The following is a 22,426-nucleotide window of genomic DNA, read 5'->3' as shown; positions in this document are numbered from 1 at the left end:
TGCTGATTTTGTAAGTTTGCCCACTGTCAAAGACATGAACAGTCTAGAATTTTTAGGCTAGGTTAATTTTACCAGTGAGAGATAGATTACATAAAAAAAATAAAAAAAAATCACATTGTCAAAATTATATATATTTATTTGCATTGTGCACAGAGAAATAAGTATTTGATCCCTTTGGCAAACAAGACTTAATACTTGGTGGCAAAACCCTTGTTGGCACGCACAGCAGTCAGATGTTTTTTGTAGTTGATGATGAGGTTTGCACACATGTTAGATGGAATTTTGGCCCACTCCTCTTTGCAGATCATCTGTAAATCATTAAGATTTCGAGGCTGTCACTTGGCAACTCGGATCTTCAGCTCCCTCCATAAGTTTTCGATGGGATTAAGGTCTGGCTAGGCCACTCCATGACCTTAATGTGCTTCTTTTTGAGCCACTCCTTTGTTGCCTTGGCTGTATGTTTCGGGTCATTGTCGTGCTGGAAGACCCAGCCACGAGCCATTTTTAATGTCCTGGTGGAGGGAAGGAGGTTGTCACTCAGGATTTGATGGTACATGTCTCCATCCATTCTCCCATTGATGCGGTGAAGTAGTCCTGTGCCCATAGCAGAGAAACACCCCCAAAACATAATGTTTCCACCTCCATGCTTGACAGTCGGGACGGTGTTCTTTGGGTCATAGGCAGCATTTCTCTTCCTCCAAACACAGCGAGTTGAGTTAATGCCAAAGAGCTCAATTTTAGTCTCATCTGACAACAGCACCTTCTCCCAATCACTCTCAGAATCATCCAGATGTTCATTTGCAAACTTCAGATGGGCCTGTACATGTGCGTTCTTAAGCAGGGGGACCTTGCGGGCACTGCAGGATTTTAATCCATTACGGCGTAATGTGTTACCAATAGTTTTCTTGGTGACTGTGGTCCCAGCTGCCTTGAGATCATTAACAAGTTCCCCCCGTGTAGTTTTCAGCTGAGCTCTCACCTTCCTCAGGATCAAGGATACCCCACGAGGTGAGCTCTTGCATGGAGCCCCAGATCGATGTCGATTGACAGTCATTTTGTATGTCTTCCATTTTCTTACTATTGCACCAACAGTTGTCTCCTTCTCACCCAGTGTCTTACTTATGGTTTTGTAGCCCATTCCAGCCTTGTGCAGGTCTATGATCTTGTCCCTGACATCCTTAGAAAGCTCTTTGGTCTTGCCCATGTTGTAGAGGTTAGAGTCAGACTGATTAATTGAGTCTGTGAACAGGAGTCTTTTATACAGGTGACCATGTAAGACAGCTGTCTTTAATGCAAGCACCAAGTTGATTTGGAGCGTGTAACTGGTCTGGAGGAGGCTGAACTCTTAATGGTTGGTAGGGGATCAAATACTTGTTTCTCTGTGCACAATGCAAATAAATATATATAATTTTGACAATGTGATTTTCTTTTTTTTTTATATATAATCTATCTCTCACTGGTAAAATTAACCTAGCCTAAAAATTCTAGACTGTTCATGACTTTGACAGTGGGCAAACTTACAAAATCAGCAAGGGATCAAATACTTATTTCCTACACTGTATATATGTCTATGTGTGGCTAACCGGTGGTTGTTATGGGAATTGCAGCCTGTCAAGTGTGCTAATATGTCGCAATATTGTATTGAATTTGATTCATGAGAAATTGAAGTCGTTGACCAAATTTAAGCAAAGGTAAAAGTGAACAGATCTGTAGCTTCCAAATTATTTAAGTACAATATATAATTGCAGAAATCAGTGACACAGACAATACAGTTCAGTTGGCTGAAGTAAAGTACATTGGACAGCACCTTCTGCTCTTTATATACAGCTTGTAATAGTAACCAAAACAAATGATCTATTAATCACATTTTTGTTGCTCTGTCTAAAAAAAGACATTTAGGGGGGAATTTAACAACATTTCTACTGGCGTAGAAAAGTCGCAAGTGGCTCTAAAGTCGTGCGCCTCTTAATAAATTAGGTGCATCTTACTCCAGCGCTTTTTAGATCAAGACTGGCATATGAAACGCCAGATTTTTGCTCACCCTCATTGTGATCAAACGATATTATCCCACTTCATGACCACCTTATTCATGATGGTCCTTATTCCAAAATTAAGTACCAGACCACACTTACGAAACTCATCAACAGGGATCTTAACCTTGTGAGGTTTTGCGCATACAACCTTACTGACAAACTAACTCTCCTTTGGGGAATGATCACAAGGATAGAGAGATCATGGCTGTTATAGCTTACTATGGCTATTATGACTATAGATAACCAGAAATCTGTCTAATCAGACCTAATCAGATCTTTGTGTAGGTGTTTCAGCCTAGCAGCACTTTTACAGCCAAGTTTAGTCAGCACGACTCTTACCGCACAGGTGCAGTAAGGACGGTTGCACAGACCCGCAACCTTTGGATCAAAGCGCTCACCTCTCCATGTGGCCTTGGTCTACAGACTGAGAGCAGTGCTAGAAGAAACCATTATGTGATATCTAATGAAAGACACCTTGGCCAAATTAATCTGCTACTCTTTATTTCTTCCTTGCCAGTTTCTTGTGCTTCAGCCTGTTTTCTGAATTATTACTTTTCTCTGCTACTGCCTTTGGCCAAAATGTGATTATATTTGCATACATTGTATTGAATCCAGCTTGTTAATGACTTTGGCTCTGCCACACTTTACTACACATCAGTGTACCAAATGCAACTTTCCTCTTAAGATGGGCAATACACAACATGATTTATGAGCCGGGTCTGGCAATCTGGCCAAAAATCAGTCTGTATAGGTGGAGATATCGTTTGTGGTCATGATCAGAACATGATGCAGAGCAGATGTCTCACATCCGCCTATGAATGGCCAACTCAAACTTGTTTTTTCAGTTTCTTTTCAAATGGCAGGGGTAAGGGAGTGACATTATCACGTTTTATTTGTTTTGACTTGCAGATTTAATTTTTCTGCCCCACACCATGCAGAGTAATCATTAGCAATGTGTTTAGTATTGGACACTAAATACAGTGGCTAATATACTGCATAGTCAGAACCCGAAACAAGTACATTACAGTGAGGGAATTATTATAACTGCCAGTGTGAGTTGCATAAATAGGATAAAATAATGTCTATCTATCTATCTATCTATCTATCTATCTATCTATCTATCTATCTATCTATCTATCTATCTATCTATCTATCTATCTATCTATCTATCTATCTATCTATCTATCTACAGTGAAGGAAATAAGTATTTGATCCCTTGCTGATTTTGTAAGTTTGCCCACTGTCAAAGACATGAACAGTCTAGAATTTTTAGGCTAGGTTAATTTTACCAGTGAGAGATAGATTATATAAAAAAAATAAAAAAAAATCAAATTGTCAAAATTATATATATTTATTTGCATTGTGCACAGAGAAATAAGTATTTGATCCCTTTGGCAAACAAGACTTAATACTTGGTGGCAAAACCCTTGTTGGCACGCACAGCAGTAAGACATTTTTAGTAGTTGATGATGAGGTTTGCACACATGTTAGATGGAATTTTGGCCCACTCCTCTTTGCAGATCATCTGTAAATCATTAAGATTTCGAGGCTGTCGCTTGGCAACTCGGATCTTCAGCTCCCTCCATAAGTTTTCGATGGGATTAAGGTCTGGAGACTGGCTAGGCCACTCCATGACCTTAATGTGCTTCTTTTTGAGCCACTCCTTTGTTGCCTTGGCTGTATGTTTCGGGTAATTGTCGTGCTGGAAGACCCAGCCACGAGCCATTTTTAATGTCCTGGTGGAGGGAAGGAGGTTGTCACTCAGGATTTGACAGTACATGGCTCCATACATTCTCCCATTGATGCGGTGAAGTAGTCTTGTGCCATTAGTAGAGAAACACCCCCAAAACATAATGTTTCCACCTCCATGCTTGACAGTGGGTACGGTGTTCTTTGGGTCATAGGCAGCATTTCTCTTCCTCCAAAAATGGCGAGTTGAGTTAATGCCAAAGAGCTCAATTTTAGTCTCATCTGACCACAGCACCTTCTCCCAATCACTCTCAGAATCATCCAGATGTTCATTTGCAAACTTCAGACGGGCCTGTACATGTGCCTTCTTGAGCAAGGGGACCTTGCGGGCACTGCAGGATTTTAATCCATTACGGCGTAATGTGTTACCAATGGTTTTCTTGGTGACTGTGGTCCCAGCTGCCTTGAGATCATTAACAATTTCCCCCCGTGTAGTTTTTGGCTGAGCTCTCACCTTCCTCAGGATCAAGGATACCCCACGAGGTGAGATTTTGAATGGAGCCCCAGATCGATGTCAATTGACAGTCATTTTGTATGTCTTACATTTTCTTACTATTGCACCAACAGTTGTCTCCTTCTCACCCAGCGTCTTACTTATGGTTTTGTAGCCCATTCCAGCCTTGTGCAGGTCTATGATCTTGTCCCTGACATCCTTAGAAAGCTCTTTGGTCTTGCCCATGTTGTAGAGGTGAGAGTCAGACTGATTAATTGAGTCTGTGGACAGGAGTCTTTTATATAGGTGACCATTTAAGACAGCTGTCTTTAATGCAGGCACCAAGTTGATTTGGAGCGTGTAACTGGTCTGGAGGAGGCTGAACTCTTAATGGTTGGTAGGGGATCAAATACTTATTTCTCTGTGCACAATGCAAATAAATATATATAATTTTGACAATGTGATTTTCTTATTTTTTTTTAATATAATCTATCTCTCACTGGTAAAATTAACCTAGCCTAAAAATTCTAGACTGTTCATGACTTTGACAGTGGGCAAACTTACAAAATCAGCAAGGGATCAAATACTTATTTCCTCCACTCTATCTATCTATCTATCTATCTATCTATCTATCTATCTATCTATCTATCTATCTATCTATCTATCTATCTATCTATCTATCTATCATCTATCTATACAGTGAAGGAAATAAGTATTTGATGCCTTGCTGATTTTGTAAGTTTGCCCACTCTCAAAGACATGAACAGTCTAGAATTTTTAGGCTAGGTTAATTTTACCAGTGAGAGATAGATTATATTAAAAAAAAAAAACACAGAAAATCACATTGTCACAATTATATATATTTATTTGCATTGTGCACAGAAAAATAAGTATTTGATCCCTTTGGCAAACAAGACTTAATACTTTGTGGAAAAACCCTTGTTGGCAAGCACAGCAGTCAGATGTTTTTTGTAGTTGATGATGAGGTTTGCACACATGTTAGATGGAATTTTGACCCACTCCTCTTTGCAGACCATCTGTAAATCATGAAGATTTCGAGGCTGTCACTTGGCAACTCGGATCTTCAGCTCCCTCCATAAGTTTTCCATGGGATTAAGGTCTGGAGACTGGCTAGGCCACTCAATGACCTTAATGTGCTTCTTTTTGAGCCACTCCTTTGTTGCCTTGGCTGTATGTTTCGGGTCATTGTCATGCTGGAAGACCCAGCCACGAGCCAATTTTAATGTCCTGGTGGAGGGAAGGAGGTTGTCACTCAGGATTTGACGGTACATGACTTCATCCATTCTCCCATTGATGTGGTGAACTAGTCCTGTGCCCTTAGCAGAGAAACACCCCCAAAACATAATGTTTCCATCTCCATGCTTGACAGTGGGGACGGTGTTCTTTGGGTCATAGGCAGCATTTCTCTTCCTCCAAACACGGCGAGTTGAGTTAATGCCAAAGAGCTCAATTTTAGTCTCATCTGACCACAGCACCTTCTCCCAATCACTCTCAGAATCATCCAGATGTTCATTTGCAAACTTCAGACGGGCCTGTACATGTGCCTTCTTGAGCAGGGGGACCTTGCGGGCACTGCAGGATTTTAATCCATTACGGCGTAATGTGTTACCAATGATTTTCTTGGTGACTGTGGTCCCAGCTGCCTTGAGATCATTAACAAGTTCCCACCGTGCAGTTTTCGGCTGAGTTCTCACCTTCCTCAGGATCAAGGATACCCCACGAGGTGAGATTTTGCATGGAGCCCCAGATCGATGTTGATTGACAGTCATTTTGTATGTCTTCCATTTTCTTACTATTGCACCAACAGTTGTCTCCTTCTCACCCAGCATCTTACTTATGGTTTTGTAGCCCATTCCAGCCTTGTGCAGGTCTATGATCTTGTCCCTGACATCCTTAGAAAGCTCTTTGGTCTTGCCCATGTTGTAGAGGTTAGAGTCAGACTGATTAATTGAGTCTGTGGACAGGAGTCTTTTATACAGGTGACCATGTAAGACAGCTGTCTTTAATGCAGGCACCAAGTTGATTTGGAGCGTGTAACTGGTCTGGAGGAGGCTGAACTCTTAATGGTTGGTAGGGGATCAAATACTTATTTCTCTGTGCACAATGCAAATAAATATATATAATTTTGACAATGTGATTTTCTTTTTTTTTTATATATAATCTATCTCTCACTGGTAAAATTAACCTAGCCTAAAAATTCTAGACTGTTCATGACTTTGACAGTGGGCAAACTTACAAAATCAGCAAGGGATCAAATACTTATTTCCTACACTGTATATATGTCTATGTGTGGCTAACCGGTGGTTGTTATGGGAATTGCAGCCTGTCAAGTGTGCTAATATGTCGCAATATTGTATTGAATTTGATTCATGAGAAATTGAAGTCGTTGACAAAATTTAAGCAAAGGTAAAAGTGAACAGATCTGTAGCTTCCAAATTATTTAAGTACAATATATAATTGCAGAAATCAGTGACACAGACAATACAGTTCAGTTGGCTGAAGTAAAGTACATTGGACAGCACCTTCTGCTCTTTATATACAGCTTGTAATAGTAACCAAAACAAATGATCTATTAATCACATTTTTGTTGCTCTGTCTAAAAAAAGACATTTAGGGGGGAATTTAACAACATTTCTACTGGCGTAGAAAAGTCGCAAGTGGCTCAAAAGTCGTGCGCCTCTTAATAAATTAGGTGCATCTTACTCCAGCGCTTTTTAGATCAAGACTGGCATATGAAACGCCAGATTTTTGCTCACCCTCATTGTGATCAAACGATATTATCCCACTTCATGACCACCTTATTCATGAGGGTCCTTATTCCAAAATTAAGTACCAGACCACACTTACGAAACTCATCAACAGGGATCTTAACCTTGTGAGGTTTTGCGCATACAACCTTACTGACAAACTAACTCTCCTTTGGGGAATGATCACAAGGATAGAGAGATCATGGCTGTTATAGCTTACTATGGCTATTATGACTATAGATAACCAGAAATCTGTCTAATCAGACCTAATCAGATCTTTGTGTAGGTGTTTCAGCCTAGCAGCACTTTTACAGCCAAGTTTAGTCAGCACGACTCTTACCGCACAGGTGCAGTAAGGACGGTTGCACAGACCCGCAACCTTTGGATCAAAGCGCTCACCTCTCCATGTGGCCTTGGTCTACAGACTGAGAGCAGTGCTAGAAGAAACCATTATGTAATATCTAATGAAAGACACCTTGGCCAAATTAATCTGCTACTCTTTATTTCTTCCTTGCCAGTTTCTTGTGCTTCAGCCTGTTTTCTGAATTATTACTTTTCTCTGCTACTGCCTTTGGCCAAAATGTGATTATATTTGCATACATTGTATTGAATCCAGCTTGTTAATGACTTTGGCTCTGCCACACTTTACTACACATCAGTGTACCAAATGCAACTTTCCTCTTAAGATGGGCAATACACAACATGATTTATGAGCCGGGTCTGGCAATCTGGCCAAAAATCAGTCTGTATAGGTGGAGATATCGTTTGTGGTCATGATCAGAACATGATGCAGAGCAGATGTCTCACATCCGCCTATGAATGGCCAACTCAAACTTGTTTTTTCAGTTTCTTTTCAAATGGCAGGGGTAAGGGAGTGACATTATCACGTTTTATTTGTTTTGACTTGCAGATTTAATTTTTCTGCCCCACACCATGCAGAGTAATCATTAGCAATGTGTATAGTATTGGACACTAAATACAGTGGCTAATAAACTGCATAGTCAGAACCCGAAACAAGTACATTACAGTGAGGGAATTATTATAACTGCCAGTGTGAGTTGCATAAATAGGATAAAATAATGTCTATCTATCTATCTATCTATCTATCTATCTATCTATCTATCTATCTATCTATCTATCTATCTATCTATCTATCTATCTATCTATCTACAGTGAAGGAAATAAGTATTTGATCCCTTGCTGATTTTGTAAGTTTGCCCACTGTCAAAGACATGAACAGTCTAGAATTTTTAGGCTAGGTTAATTTTACCAGTGAGAGATAGATTATATAAAAAAAATAAAAAAAAATCAAATTGTCAAAATTATATATATTTATTTGCATTGTGCACAGAGAAATAAGTATTTGATCCCTTTGGCAAACAAGACTTAATACTTGGTGGCAAAACCCTTGTTGGCACGCACAGCAGTAAGACATTTTTAGTAGTTGATGATGAGGTTTGCACACATGTTAGATGGAATTTTGGCCCACTCCTCTTTGCAGATCATCTGTAAATCATTAAGATTTCGAGGCTGTCGCTTGGCAACTCGGATCTTCAGCTCCCTCCATAAGTTTTCGATGGGATTAAGGTCTGGAGACTGGCTAGGCCACTCCATGACCTTAATGTGCTTCTTTTTGAGCCACTCCTTTGTTGCCTTGGCTGTATGTTTCGGGTAATTGTCGTGCTGGAAGACCCAGCCACGAGCCATTTTTAATGTCCTGGTGGAGGGAAGGAGGTTGTCACTCAGGATTTGACAGTACATGGCTCCATACATTCTCCCATTGATGCGGTGAAGTAGTCTTGTGCCATTAGTAGAGAAACACCCCCAAAACATAATGTTTCCACCTCCATGCTTGACAGTGGGTACGGTGTTCTTTGGGTCATAGGCAGCATTTCTCTTCCTCCAAAAATGGCGAGTTGAGTTAATGCCAAAGAGCTCAATTTTAGTCTCATCTGACCACAGCACCTTCTCCCAATCACTCTCAGAATCATCCAGATGTTCATTTGCAAACTTCAGACGGGCCTGTACATGTGCCTTCTTGAGCAAGGGGACCTTGCGGGCACTGCAGGATTTTAATCCATTACGGCGTAATGTGTTACCAATGGTTTTCTTGGTGACTGTGGTCCCAGCTGCCTTGAGATCATTAACAATTTCCCCCCGTGTAGTTTTTGGCTGAGCTCTCACCTTCCTCAGGATCAAGGATACCCCACGAGGTGAGATTTTGCATGGAGCCCCAGATCGATGTCAATTGACAGTCATTTTGTATGTCTTACATTTTCTTACTATTGCACCAACAGTTGTCTCCTTCTCACCCAGCGTCTTACTTATGGTTTTGTAGCCCATTCCAGCCTTGTGCAGGTCTATGATCTTGTCCCTGACATCCTTAGAAAGCTCTTTGGTCTTGCCCATGTTGTAGAGGTGAGAGTCAGACTGATTAATTGAGTCTGTGGACAGGAGTCTTTTATATAGGTGACCATTTAAGACAGCTGTCTTTAATGCAGGCACCAAGTTGATTTGGAGCGTGTAACTGGTCTGGAGGAGGCTGAACTCTTAATGGTTGGTAGGGGATCAAATACTTATTTCTCTGTGCACAATGCAAATAAATATATATAATTTTGACAATGTGATTTTCTTATTTTTTTTTAATATAATCTATCTCTCACTGGTAAAATTAACCTAGCCTCAAAATTCTAGACTGTTCATGTCTTTGACAGTGGGCAAACTTACAAAATCAGCAAGGGATCAAATACTTATTTCCTCCACTCTATCTATCTATCTATCTATCTATCTATCTATCTATCTATCTATCTATCTATCTATCATCTATCTATATATACAGTGAAGGAAATAAGTATTTGATGCCTTGCTGATTTTGTAAGTTTGCCCACTCTCAAAGACATGAACAGTCTAGAATTTTTAGGCTAGGTTAATTTTACCAGTGAGAGATAGATTATATTAAAAAAAAAAAAAACAGAAAATCACATTGTCACAATTATATATATTTATTTGCATTGTGCACAGAAAAATAAGTATTTGATCCCTTTGGCAAACAAGACTTAATACTTTGTGGAAAAACCCTTGTTGGCAAGCACAGCAGTCAGATGTTTTTTGTAGTTGATGATGAGGTTTGCACACATGTTAGATGGAATTTTGACCCACTCCTCTTTGCAGACCATCTGTAAATCATGAAGATTTCGAGGCTGTCACTTGGCAACTCGGATCTTCAGCTCCCTCCATAAGTTTTCCATGGGATTAAGGTCTGGAGACTGGCTAGGCCACTCAATGACCTTAATGTGCTTCTTTTTGAGCCACTCCTTTGTTGCCTTGGCTGTATGTTTCGGGTCATTGTCATGCTGGAAGACCCAGCCACGAGCCAATTTTAATGTCCTGGTGGAGGGAAGGAGGTTGTCACTCAGGATTTGACGGTACATGACTTCATCCATTCTCCCATTGATGTGGTGAACTAGTCCTGTGCCCTTAGCAGAGAAACACCCCCAAAACATAATGTTTCCATCTCCATGCTTGACAGTGGGGACGGTGTTCTTTGGGTCATAGGCAGCATTTCTCTTCCTCCAAACACGGCGAGTTGAGTTAATGCCAAAGAGCTCAATTTTAGTCTCATCTGACCACAGCACCTTCTCCCAATCACTCTCAGAATCATCCAGATGTTCATTTGCAAACTTCAGACGGGCCTGTACATGTGCCTTCTTGAGCAGGGGGACCTTGCGGGCACTGCAGGATTTTAATCCATTACGGCGTAATGTGTTATCAATGATTTTCTTGGTGACTGTGGTCCCAGCTGCCTTGAGATCATTAACAAGTTCCCACCGTGCAGTTTTCGGCTGAGTTCTCACCTTCCTCAGGATCAAGGATACCCCACGAGGTGAGATTTTGCATGGAGCCCCAGATCGATGTTGATTGACAGTCATTTTGTATGTCTTCCATTTTCTTACTATTGCACCAACAGTTGTCTCCTTCTCACCCAGCATCTTACTTATGGTTTTGTAGCCCATTCCAGCCTTGTGCAGGTCTATGATCTTGTCCCTGACATCCTTAGAAAGCTCTTTGGTCTTGCCCATGTTGTAGAGGTTAGAGTCAGACTGATTAATTGAGTCTGTGGACAGGAGTCTTTTATACAGGTGACCATGTAAGACAGCTGTCTTTAATGCAGGCACCAAGTTGATTTGGAGCGTGTAACTGGTCTGGAGGAGGCTGAACTCTTAATGGTTGGTAGGGGATCAAATACTTATTTCTCTGTGCACAATGCAAATAAATATATATAATTTTGACAATGTGATTTTCTGTTTTTTTTTAAATATAATCTATCTCTCACTGGTAAAATTAACCTAGCCTAAACATTTTAGACTGTTCATGTCTTTGACAGTGGGAAAACTTACAAAATCAGCAAGGGATCAAATACTTATTTCCTTCACTGTATATATATATATATATATATATTAAATTCATTATTTTTCTTCTATAGTGTTTCCATTGTTTCCCTTTCTGTTAATTCTCCTTAAAGTAAGGGCTCTTGCACATGACCGTGTGTGCTGCCTGAGTCCCGTTCTTGATCCGTGGAAAGATAAGACATCTTCTATCTCTACACGGATCGGAGAGTCACCCACTGAAGTGAATGGTTCAGTGAATCGTATGCCATGAAAAACACCCCGAGTGGCGTGTGCAAGAGCCCTTAGTCAGTGTTCCAGTAAGGCGGTATCCACAACCCTTCCTATAGTTAAGATCCATTTTGATGAGGTTAAAAGTGAGGGTATGTTCACACGCAGTGACCAAAAACGTCTGAAAATACGGCGAAAACAGCTCCTGATTTTCAGACGTTTTTGTAGCAACTCGCGTTTTTCGCAGCGTATTTTACAGCCGTTATTGGAGCTGTTTTTCAATGGAGTCAATGAAAAACGGCTCCAAAAACATCCCAAGAAGTGACATGCACTTCTTTTTCACGGGTGTCTTTTTACGCGCTGTATTTTGACAGCAACGCGTAAAATTACACCTCGTGCGAACAGAACACCGTAAAACCCATTGAAAGCAATGGGCAGATGTTTGTAGGCATATTAGGGGCATTTATCAGGCGGAATTCGAGGCGTTTTGATGCCCGAATTACATCTGAAAACACTGCGTGAGAACATACCCTAAGAAATATCTTTCTACACATGGGTGTCTCTGCTTTGTTAGTACCCAAATCAAGTTCTCTTGGAGCGAGACATTGAACCACAGGGTAGTCATGTAAATGTTACTGTGAATATCGTTTATCTTCTAGAAAAGAGTGATTTGAATATTTTGAATCGATTTTTTAATAAAATATCTGTCTGACAAATTCTGAGTAGAATTTTAAACAAAGCTAATGCTCACAAGACCTAAAAAATGTAAAGTATACTGAAAAGATATTTGCTGCAAAGATTAGACAACAATCACAATGGTCAGGAGGCATCATCAAAGGAGATTTACATAGAGTAAGCATACTGTGTCATAGGATAGGAAGAGGTCATGCTACATATTCACAGCTGAATATCTCATACTGCTAAATGTCAATTTCTCGGTAGGAGTAAGATTCTTTATTTTAATCCTCTTTCCTTTTAAGAGATCTTTTGCATAAGAAATATTGACATCAAATGCTAATATCCCTTGGTTCCTAATGTCAATCAATAGGGAATGATCAGTCTTCATCTCATTGCTCAGGATGTTTCTATTACCAACAGCATGATTGAAATCTTTGAATATTCTCCATTCTAACTTTTACTCTTTGATTGGAAAGTAGCTGAGTAGTTACAGATCTGGCGCATGTGAAAGATTTCTCTTTGTAATGTGCCACATTATAAGCCATTCAAATTGAGCAATTTATCTTAGTAGAGCGCTGTCTCTGTGCCGAATAAATCCGGTGTTGATACTAAAATTGGCTGCTCAGGATATTAGAGATGGTAAATGATTGGAATATCTAATTGCTGTTATGATTAATTCAATAAGCACATGTTATATTCAACAATTAAGCTAAATATATATTAATGTATAGGTGAATTTATCATGTAATTGTTTCATTCTATATTAACAACTAAGTCATGACATACAGAAGAATGCAAATGGGAATAAATGGCTTTTGTACTTATTAGGCTGTGTCTGTGCTATTCTGTACACCGGCGGTTCTGGATGAGCAGTTGGCCACTAGGGCAGAAAGGAACAATTTCCATGTCTCTACTCACTATCCCAGAATGAAGATTAATATCCTTGTTATTTGGATATGTGATGAAAGTGAACATGGAAATATCTTATATTTTAAGAAGACCTTGGTGTTTGCATACAGAATTATAATCTGGAACCAAAAAAAATTATAATATGAAGCCACACTTTTACTTTCAAAGCCGATTGCATAATTTCAAAGTTCATGTTACTGCTTTACAAAGTATATGTTAAACAAAACACTACTATACTGTAAGACATCAGAAAATAACAGGACAAACCAGTTTCCATTTTTCTACTCCCTAACTTGCAAAGTCTTAAAGGGGTTGTCTAATCACAAACATTAGTTATATGCCACCAGGGGCTCTCCATCTGTATGGTTTATTCTTGTTGGTATTCCATAATCATAATTGTCCAATTGGGTGTACGTATTGGGATGATTCCCTTTTATTGTATATTAATGCAAATTCATATGGTTATATATATTTTGCAGTTGGTCTAATAACTTTGGAATTACCTGCCCAGGTGGTTTTTAATTGGTGTAAAATATACTTTGGTCAATAGACAGGGAATTGGTATTTATATTGACTACTTAATAAGTTAATATTTTATTTTTTCTTCCTCAATTTGTGCTGGATATGTCCTGGAACGTATGTTTTTTTATTTCTTAAAGTTTCCCTACACTATTCCAAGCTAGGACGGCACAGTGTAACATTTACTACACTTATTGGGGGTACCAAATTGAATAGTAATAATCTCGGATTATTCTATATGATTTCAAATTCTCCACACATTAGGAAAATGCTCTCTTTACAGTGAGCGCCGATCAACGAGACATCATTGATTGGAGGTTGTTTGCTCCTGTGACACGGAGCTATGGATGGGGATGAGAGGTCGTTACGCCGATCGCTCTTCCCCATCCATTATTATCATGTCGGCAGCGTGTCTCCATGTTTCCACAGAGAGATGTGCTGCCGACAACGATAATCTTTTACTTTTTTAAAACGATATGACCAGCAGATGATCGAGCCCGTTTGCTCGTTCATCTGCTGATAATTGCCCTGTATAAACAGGGGAACAATCGGCAACGAGCGTTATATTAACGCCCATCTGCCCGGTAATCGTCCTTTGTAAAACCCCCTTTAGGATAGGCATCAATATCTGGTCGGTGTGGGTCTGTCCTCGGCACCTCCTCCGATCAGCTGTTCGAAGTGGCCATGGGGCTCTGGCGAATGCTGCGTCCTTTTTATTCCTTGCACTGCTCCATAAAGTACAAGTGGTTGGTTTAGTGAGACAACCCTTTTAAAATATTGCAGCGGCGGAGTGCAGCATTACAGCTTCCTCCTATTCACTTGAATAGGTTTTGTACAGTTTGGAGTAGTATAAGGAATGAAAGGAATGCAGCGCTCGACGGAGCGCCAAGATACCTTTAAGCAGCAGTATGGCAGGGGTGCCGAGAGTTGGATCCCCTCAAATCAAATATTAATGGGCTATCCTGAGCTCAACTCAACTCAATCCTAATGAAAAAGGAAAAGTGACTCTCGCATGAATTTCCTTTATTATAAGATGATACTAAGGCTTTATTCAGACGAACGGGAATTACGTCCGTGCAACGCGTGTGATTTTCACGCGCGTCGCACGGACCTATATTAGTCTATGGGGCCGTGCGGACATGTGCGGGATTTTTACTCAGCGTGAGTCCGATGAAAAAAAGTCACGACATGTCCGTTCTTTGGGCGTTTTGCGTGAATCACTGGGTGCGTCAATGGGTCAATGGGTCAATGAAGTCAATGGGTGCGTGAAAACCACGCATGCCGCACGGAAGCATTTCCGATTCGTGCAACAGCTGTAAAAAGGATGAATGAAAACAGAAAAGCACCACGTGCTTTTCTGTTTACAAACATCCAAATGGAGTGTCATAATGATGGCGGCTGCGCGAAAATCACGCAGCCGCGCATCATATGCTGCTGCCACACGGAGCTGTTAAGTGGCTTTTGCGCAGGCAAAATGCAGCGTTTTTGCGTGCGCAAAAACGCCACGCACGTGTGAACCCAGCCTAAGGCCTAGCCAGGTGTGAGATATGCCGTAAATTCAGTTGACAGTGATTTAAAAGGGTTGTCTCACTAAGCCAACCGCTTTCCGTATATCCTAATGACTTACCCTTGTACGAGCTAGAGCAAACAGCCACTAAGTATCAGGACGGCCATTAATTGTAATGTTCGCCATGTAAAACTATATTATCCTTGTAGGGAAATGTATGGCTAGCCACAACTACACCTGACAATAACACCTGATATCTAGGGGTTTCATAAGTCGGACTTGCGGCTACCAGATAATCGCCGAATTGACGTTCATTGCAAAAATGTGTTTCCTCATTGGGACAACTCTTTTAATAGAAAAAAGAGTTTTTAAAGACTTATTTTTTTCTAATCATAATAAAAATGTATGTTAATAATGTTTTCTGTATCTATACATGCATCAAAGTGCTATGTCCGAGCGGTCAACAATGGATATGAGCCAGTCATGATACTATAAAGAGAAAAATTCAGGACTAACAGCGTTTTTAAAACCAATAAACTCACTCGAGAAAAGTTAAAGTACTTACTGTTTGTCTGATCTTTTTATCTTCAAGGTAACATCAGGAATACAGAAAAACTAAGCTATGATAAGCAGCGCCAGTATGAGATTAAAGTCACCGCAAATGACTGTGGACAGAAACACGCAGCTCAAGAGGTCACAGTAAAAGTAGATGTGAAGCCGGTGTGTAAACCAGGGTGGCAAGGTAAGAAAACTTCTACACCTTTAGATCAAGCTGTGTAATAAAGTTCTGGTTCTTCACTGCCATTTAATGTTATTTTACCAAGCCAGAAAATCCACTTGAGATTTCTCTTGCCTGAAACCGCAGGCTACGCTGTTTCTACAGGTAGATAAGTGTGGTTGACCTTCTAACAAGTTCTTACTCATTCTGCTCTTGATGCTTTCCTAATATTGTTACAATACTACAATAAAACAAGAAATATCCCCTGATGAGAAAGTGAACAGAAAAGATCTAAAACGTAAATACAGTTCAGTGTATAATAATTAGTACTGTAGTAATTGCTACATATAGAAGAAAAACAAAGACCCCTTCCCACCGCAGCCCTTTTTCAGATTTTCATTTTCGTTTTTTCCTCCCCACCTTCCAAAAGCCATTTCTTCTTTATTTTTCCGTCGATGTAGTACTATGAGGACTTGATTTTTGCGGGACGATTTGTCGTTTTTTGTAGCACCATTTATTGTGCCATATAATGTACTAGGAAACGGGGAAAAAATTATTTGTGGGGTAGAAAATGAAAAAAAAAGCAATTCCTCCACTGTTTTTTGCGCTTCGTTTTTACGTAATTCACTGTGTAATTAAAACAACATGTTAACTTTAGTTTGAGGGTCAATACAATTACGGCGATACCAAATATATATAGTTTTTTATACAAGTAAAAACCTAAGTGTAAAAAAGAAAATTTATTTTGTGTCGTCAAATTCAGAGAGCCATAACTTTTTTATTTTTCCGTCGATTAAGTGGTATGAGGGCTTATTTTTTGCGGGATAAGCTGTAGTTTTTAATAATACCATTTTTGTGTACATGTGACATTTTGATCACTTTTTAATTCATTTTTTGTAGGAGATCAGGTCACCAAATAATAGAGATTCTGGCATTTACCCTGCGGGTTAAATAATTATATATTGTAATAGTTCAGACTTTTACGGATTCGGCGATACCAATTATGTTTATTTATTTGTTTTTTTTACTATGCTCTAGGGGGAAAATGGGAAAAGGTTTTTTCTTTAACTTTAAATTTTTTTTAACATTTTTTTACATAAAAAAAAATCTTTATTTTACAAATTGTCACTTTTTTTATTAGTCCCCCTAGGGGACTTCAATCAGCGATCGTTAGATTGCTTGCACAATATACTGCAATACTAATGTATTGCAGTATATCGTGATTCTGACAGGCTTCTATTAAGCCCTGCCGGAGGGAGCGCTTAACAGGAGCACAAAGATGGCGGACCTGGGGGCCTTCATTAAGCCTCCAGGCAGCCATAGCAATCATCGCCGCCCCCCTCCCCCCCACGATTGCAGGGGGCGCCATGAGCTGTTAGAGGGGGTCGCCCCCTCTTTCTAACGATTTAAATGCTGCTGTCGGTATTGACTGCAGCATTTAACGAGTTAAACGAGCGTGATGCCGCTCTTTACTCTAATGTATCGGCTGTAACATACAGCCGACACCGGCATTCTATGGAGCGGGTTCACTCCGTGAGCCCGTTCCATACTTCCCCTACCCCACTTTGGCATATGGATATGTCAAATGTCGGGAAGGGGTTAAAGGGAATATCCGTCCTGGAACACCATGTTGTATTTTTATTTAAAAAGGTTTAACATTTTGTGCTGATTATTACCACTTGAGGACCGCCCACTGTATATTTACAGCGCAGTTTAAGCTTGCTACCCGAGAGACTACGCAGCCGATTGTCGGGTGTCAGGCAGTCAGAGACCGGAGAGTAGACAGAAGCGTTTTTCACCACTTTTGTCTTCTCTGTACTCACATAAACAGCTTTCCTGCTGCATCTATTGGTCCCAATGGCCATGTGGCTGGTTACATGATCGGCAGATTGTCTTAATAGAAAAACAGCTCCAAAAACATCCGTAAAACGCATAAAAAAATAAGGGTTGAAAATCAGCGGCTGTTTTCCCTCTGTATTTTACAGACGTTTTTAGTTAGCCGTGTGAACATACCCTAATAGTGCAGCCTGTGGTGACTGCTAGTATTCCTGACTCCCATGCACAAGGTGCTCCATAGTATGGGATTAAGCAGAGACAAGTCAAAATAAGAGGTTGAAAAATGAATACGGGCCCTTTAACATGGGCAGATTATATGATTAATAAAGTGACGATTGTTCGTCCTCATACATTTGCGTCTTTTTGGCAGCACATCCCCTGTTCACACTGAGAGACGTGCCTCCGACAAGTGACTACTTCTTGGGTCACATGAAATATCCAATCAGCAGGCTATTTTCTCATTTACTCCAACGTCAGCCCCTGTAAAAGTGCCTTTACTCCGCAATATCCAATTGTAGTGTGCTGCGTAGTTTTTCCTGCACGGCAGACACCAGTGCGCTCTGGCACTTGTACTCGCTGCTCTCTTTGCAGGGTTTGGGGTGGGTGCGTACGCAGGTAATAATGAATCTGTATATGTTCTGCTTGTTCTGCATGGAGAGTTGTTAGATTTTAACAAAGATCTTCCTGAGGTTTAGGACGGAGCAAAAGGTAAATTGTTCGATTTAAATATTTAATTATTTTTCATCTGATTTTGAATTGTCTTGAAGAAGTGGAAATACAAATATGCCACAAAATCCACATTAAAGATACGTCAGCGTAATTTTCTTAAGACATACAGAATCTTTTTATGTTTTTATCTGCAGAATGACCTTTGTGTATTTTGTGGCATTTTTGCTGCTGATTTATGTTGTGGATTTCAGTGCGAAATTTTAAATAATATTGAAGTCTATGAAGAAATTCTGCATTCAAAATCCACAAGGAGGGTACGCAGTAGAACGATTTTCCACAGCAGAGAAATTAACGTTTAGAAAATTAAGACATATATGAATTGTAGATTTTTTTTCTCTATAGGATAACATGGAGTCATTTTACGTCATGTGTGAATTTGTCACTTAAGGAAATTGGCTTTGTCTATTCCACGCAGCCATAATGTTAAATTATAAAATTGTGGTTGCCTGTAATTACTATCTCCCTGAACTTTGACCACGTCTTGTCTTCTGCCTGCCCTGACCTCTGTTCGTTTTGAATGTGTACTTGCCTACTGTTTTTGCTATATAGTCTGTTCACGTCAGCCGTTGCCAACAGAGACTATTCTGGGGGTAGAGACCTATGGATTCCTAGCAGTTAAGTCCACATCTCCGTACGGAGGTCAAAGAGTAAATACCGGGTGATACCTTAGACTCTGCACCCTGGTTTAGCCCCATTCCAAATCTGTTGGCATCACAGTGGGTTTACATAACCCTCTGTAGGCCTTGTGATGGCACTTGCATGCTGATCCTTTCCTTCATACACAATGGCTGCCCGCTGTAACAAAATAATATACTGTATAATGTTGAATTCTGAAATCTGTCCAGGTACAAGTTGGGGTCTGACATGCATTTTTGCCAGAAAGATCTTTAAAACCACCCTCCGGTCTCAGGACAAAATTATAAAAGCAATGGGGTATATAGAGTAATATGACCTGGTGCCCTCCAGTTCCCCCCTTATGTTATGAATCCACCATGTTTGGGTCCCCTACTGTGTAGTCTCAAAATGGGCCCAGTGCTTCTTAGACTGAGTCTAAGACACTCCCTCTTGACAGATTGGACAGTACTGCTTACATGAGCAGCCCTGGCCAATCCGAGAACAGTGGGAGTGTCTCAGACTCGTAGTCTAAAAAGTGCTGCAGCCATTTTGGGACAGCAATAAGCGGTCCCTAAAACTATGGATCCACAGCAAAGGGGAACAGTTGGAGTTCATCAGATATTATCACTCCATATACACCATCATATTTAGAATGTTTTCCCAGCACCAGAGGGTTGCTTCAAAAGATCTATATGACTGTTTGGCCTCTCTCTCCCTGGATCAGATTAGGAAAATTATCAATTAAAGATGATCGATGCATCGATGTAGGAAGCTTGAATTCCCTTTTACATTTGATGGACAAACAAATGTAGCAGAGCTGTTTTAAATTTGGCACAAATGATTGAGATATGATTGGAGTTTTATATAGAACTGCCTGTAAACCTGCTGAGTAAATGTAACAAAAGTGACAGATGACGAATTAAGCCTGTCTTCATCTGCATTGCATGTCTATTCCAACCAGCTAAGGGAAGCAAATTGTGACAAAAAGTTACATAAGGACATTTTATCCATCCAATGAGTATGTCTGTATTTACAACAATGCCTCTGTGTGAGCACTTTGACCATTCAGTACCAATCCCTTCTGTAAATTACATCCTCAGAAGTTAATATGTGCGTAGCGAATTTTCATTTTACAGCCAAAAGAATCAACTTAACTGGCTCATCAGTTTCAATTTGGGTTTTCCATATATCAGTGAGTCACATAGAAGCCTGAGCCAGGATAAGCAATGGTATTTCAAAGAACTCATGATCTGGAAACAAGATGCTTAGGGAAAGAGAATGAGATTTGCAACAATCAAATACCTTCTTCCTAGCCATTCTTAAAAATGAAGTCAACTTTGGCAAATCCCATAATTCAACTCTAAAAGATGCAAAAGTTCTGTAAAAATAGCGGTTTAGTCATAGCATCATCATTATTATAATTATTAGGGTATGTTCACACGGGCTATTTTCGGCCGTAAACGGCCAAAAAACGGCTGGAAGATCGGAAGCAGAACGCCTCCAAACATCTGCCCATTGATTGCAATGGGAAAAACGGCATTCTGCTCCAACGGGACGTTTTTTTACGCGGCCGTTTTGAGAAAATGGCCGCGTAAAAAAACGGCAGCGAAAAAGAAGTGCAGGTCACTTCTTGGGACGTTTTTGTAGCTGTTTTTCATAGACTCTATTGTCAACAGCTCCAAAAACGGCCGTAAAAAACCCAGCGAAAAACGCCACAAAAATCGCGAGTGGCCTAAAAATCTATCTCTGCAGTAATTCAAGTCTCCTACTATGCCCCACATTGAAATGGATACAGTGTGCATCCTGCAAGTGAATGAAGCGACTAAAGAGCATAGAAAACATTTTAATTCCATTTTAGAAGCTTGATCTGATTCACTAAGCTGCATATTTTTAAGAGGTTTCTAAGTGGATTGGTTGTGGTATGCTTTAACCAAGTGTATGTAAACATAAATTTAGGTGAAGAACCATCTAGGCAGATTTCATAATGTATGTCACCCAGTTCTTATGGATGACAGTCTCACTCATTATTTTACTTCTTTCTATGCATGTTCATACAGGTAAGGCTGTGAATGACTGAGTAGGACTCCCCTTAAACCTCATAAGGCGGGGAGCAAGGATGTAAATCAATAAATTGCAAACTATACTGAATCTTTTCCCCATAAAACGCTATATCAATCTCCTCAGATAACATACTGCTGCAGATACCGTACATCAGCATTGTTCAACGTGAGAGGTTAACTTTAATGGGGTCCTATGTTAATAACAAACGGCCATATAAAATGTGAGAGCATAAAGTGTATTTAGTAATGTAGGTTAATGGGTTAAGCAAAACATGAACTTCAGCTACATCCATGTCAGAGCCTCTTAGCCTCTTAGTCGAATAGTTTTCATATAACATATGTAGGTGTGAGGACTTCTTCAAGTTTTCTCTGTATAAAGAGATGAAATCAAGCGATTGTAAGCTGAGCTATGTGTAGCTTAGATTGAATCAATTTTCTTTTACAGCAGGAAGAGAATTGACGCCTCAATTTGGCATGTATGACCCGAACATATTAAAAGCTTTTTTGACACCTCATTTCTTTGGCGCAGTTCGTCACTAGGGTTTTTAAGTGTTTTATTTACAAGCCTTCTTTTCTGCTATCTGGGCTTTTTAATAAGATGGGGCACTGTATATAAACAGAAACACTCCGATTCGTCTGTATTATGTGTAATTATATATTTTTCTTAAATTGCTGCCTATTCTAGAATAGTCCTAGATATGCCTTTTGGAAATTACAGCTTTTTGCACTTAGAGATATAGAACAGTCTTTTGTATTATTGTGTTTTATTTCAATGTTACAACATACCCAGGATGGAGCCCTGTGAATACTATATAATTTCGAGATAAGGCACATACTGGACAATACATTATGAAGCATGACAAATCTTATTCCACCTAACAAAACTAGAAATTCATTAGGTCAAATACTGTTGGCTCCACTTTCAGTTATTGAGAGTGAGTAGTAAAATACCATCTGCCTATTAAAATTAGATAGATATGTAACTAAGGACCTGTAAACTTGTACAGCTTAAAGTACCAGCTGTGCGTCCTATGCGCCATTCTAGTATTATTCGGTGTGCCCTTGGCATTACTAGTCCAGTAGAGTTGTAGGTGGCTGTCAATGAGGGATAGAACAGAAAGGGGACATGTGAAGTACTGTAAATAATTTGGTATAAACATATCAGGGCATATTAACGTCATGGAGGGGGGTTCGCCCTTATTTGAATGGCCTCTATGTAACGCTACATTACTAATGTCTGGCCAGACATGGCTTTC

General features: G+C 39.9%; 1 protein-coding gene across 3 annotated transcripts in view; it reads left to right on the top strand.

Moving 5' to 3' along the window:
- CLSTN2 (calsyntenin 2) overlaps positions 1-22,426 on the top strand; it is an 828,679-nt gene that overhangs the window by 603,259 nt on the left and 202,994 nt on the right. For all 3 annotated transcript variants that reach the window (XM_075861435.1, XM_075861434.1, XM_075861436.1), the window contains exon 5: positions 15,805-15,954. In XM_075861435.1, the coding sequence (XP_075717550.1) occupies positions 15,805-15,954 (150 nt within the window). The remainder of the gene's footprint in view (positions 1-15,804; positions 15,955-22,426) is intronic.

Source organism: Rhinoderma darwinii, chromosome 4, assembly GCF_050947455.1.
Source record: "Rhinoderma darwinii isolate aRhiDar2 chromosome 4, aRhiDar2.hap1, whole genome shotgun sequence".
Lineage (NCBI taxonomy): Eukaryota > Metazoa > Chordata > Amphibia > Anura > Rhinodermatidae > Rhinoderma > Rhinoderma darwinii.
This window is presented reverse-complemented; position numbering and strand designations above follow the sequence as displayed.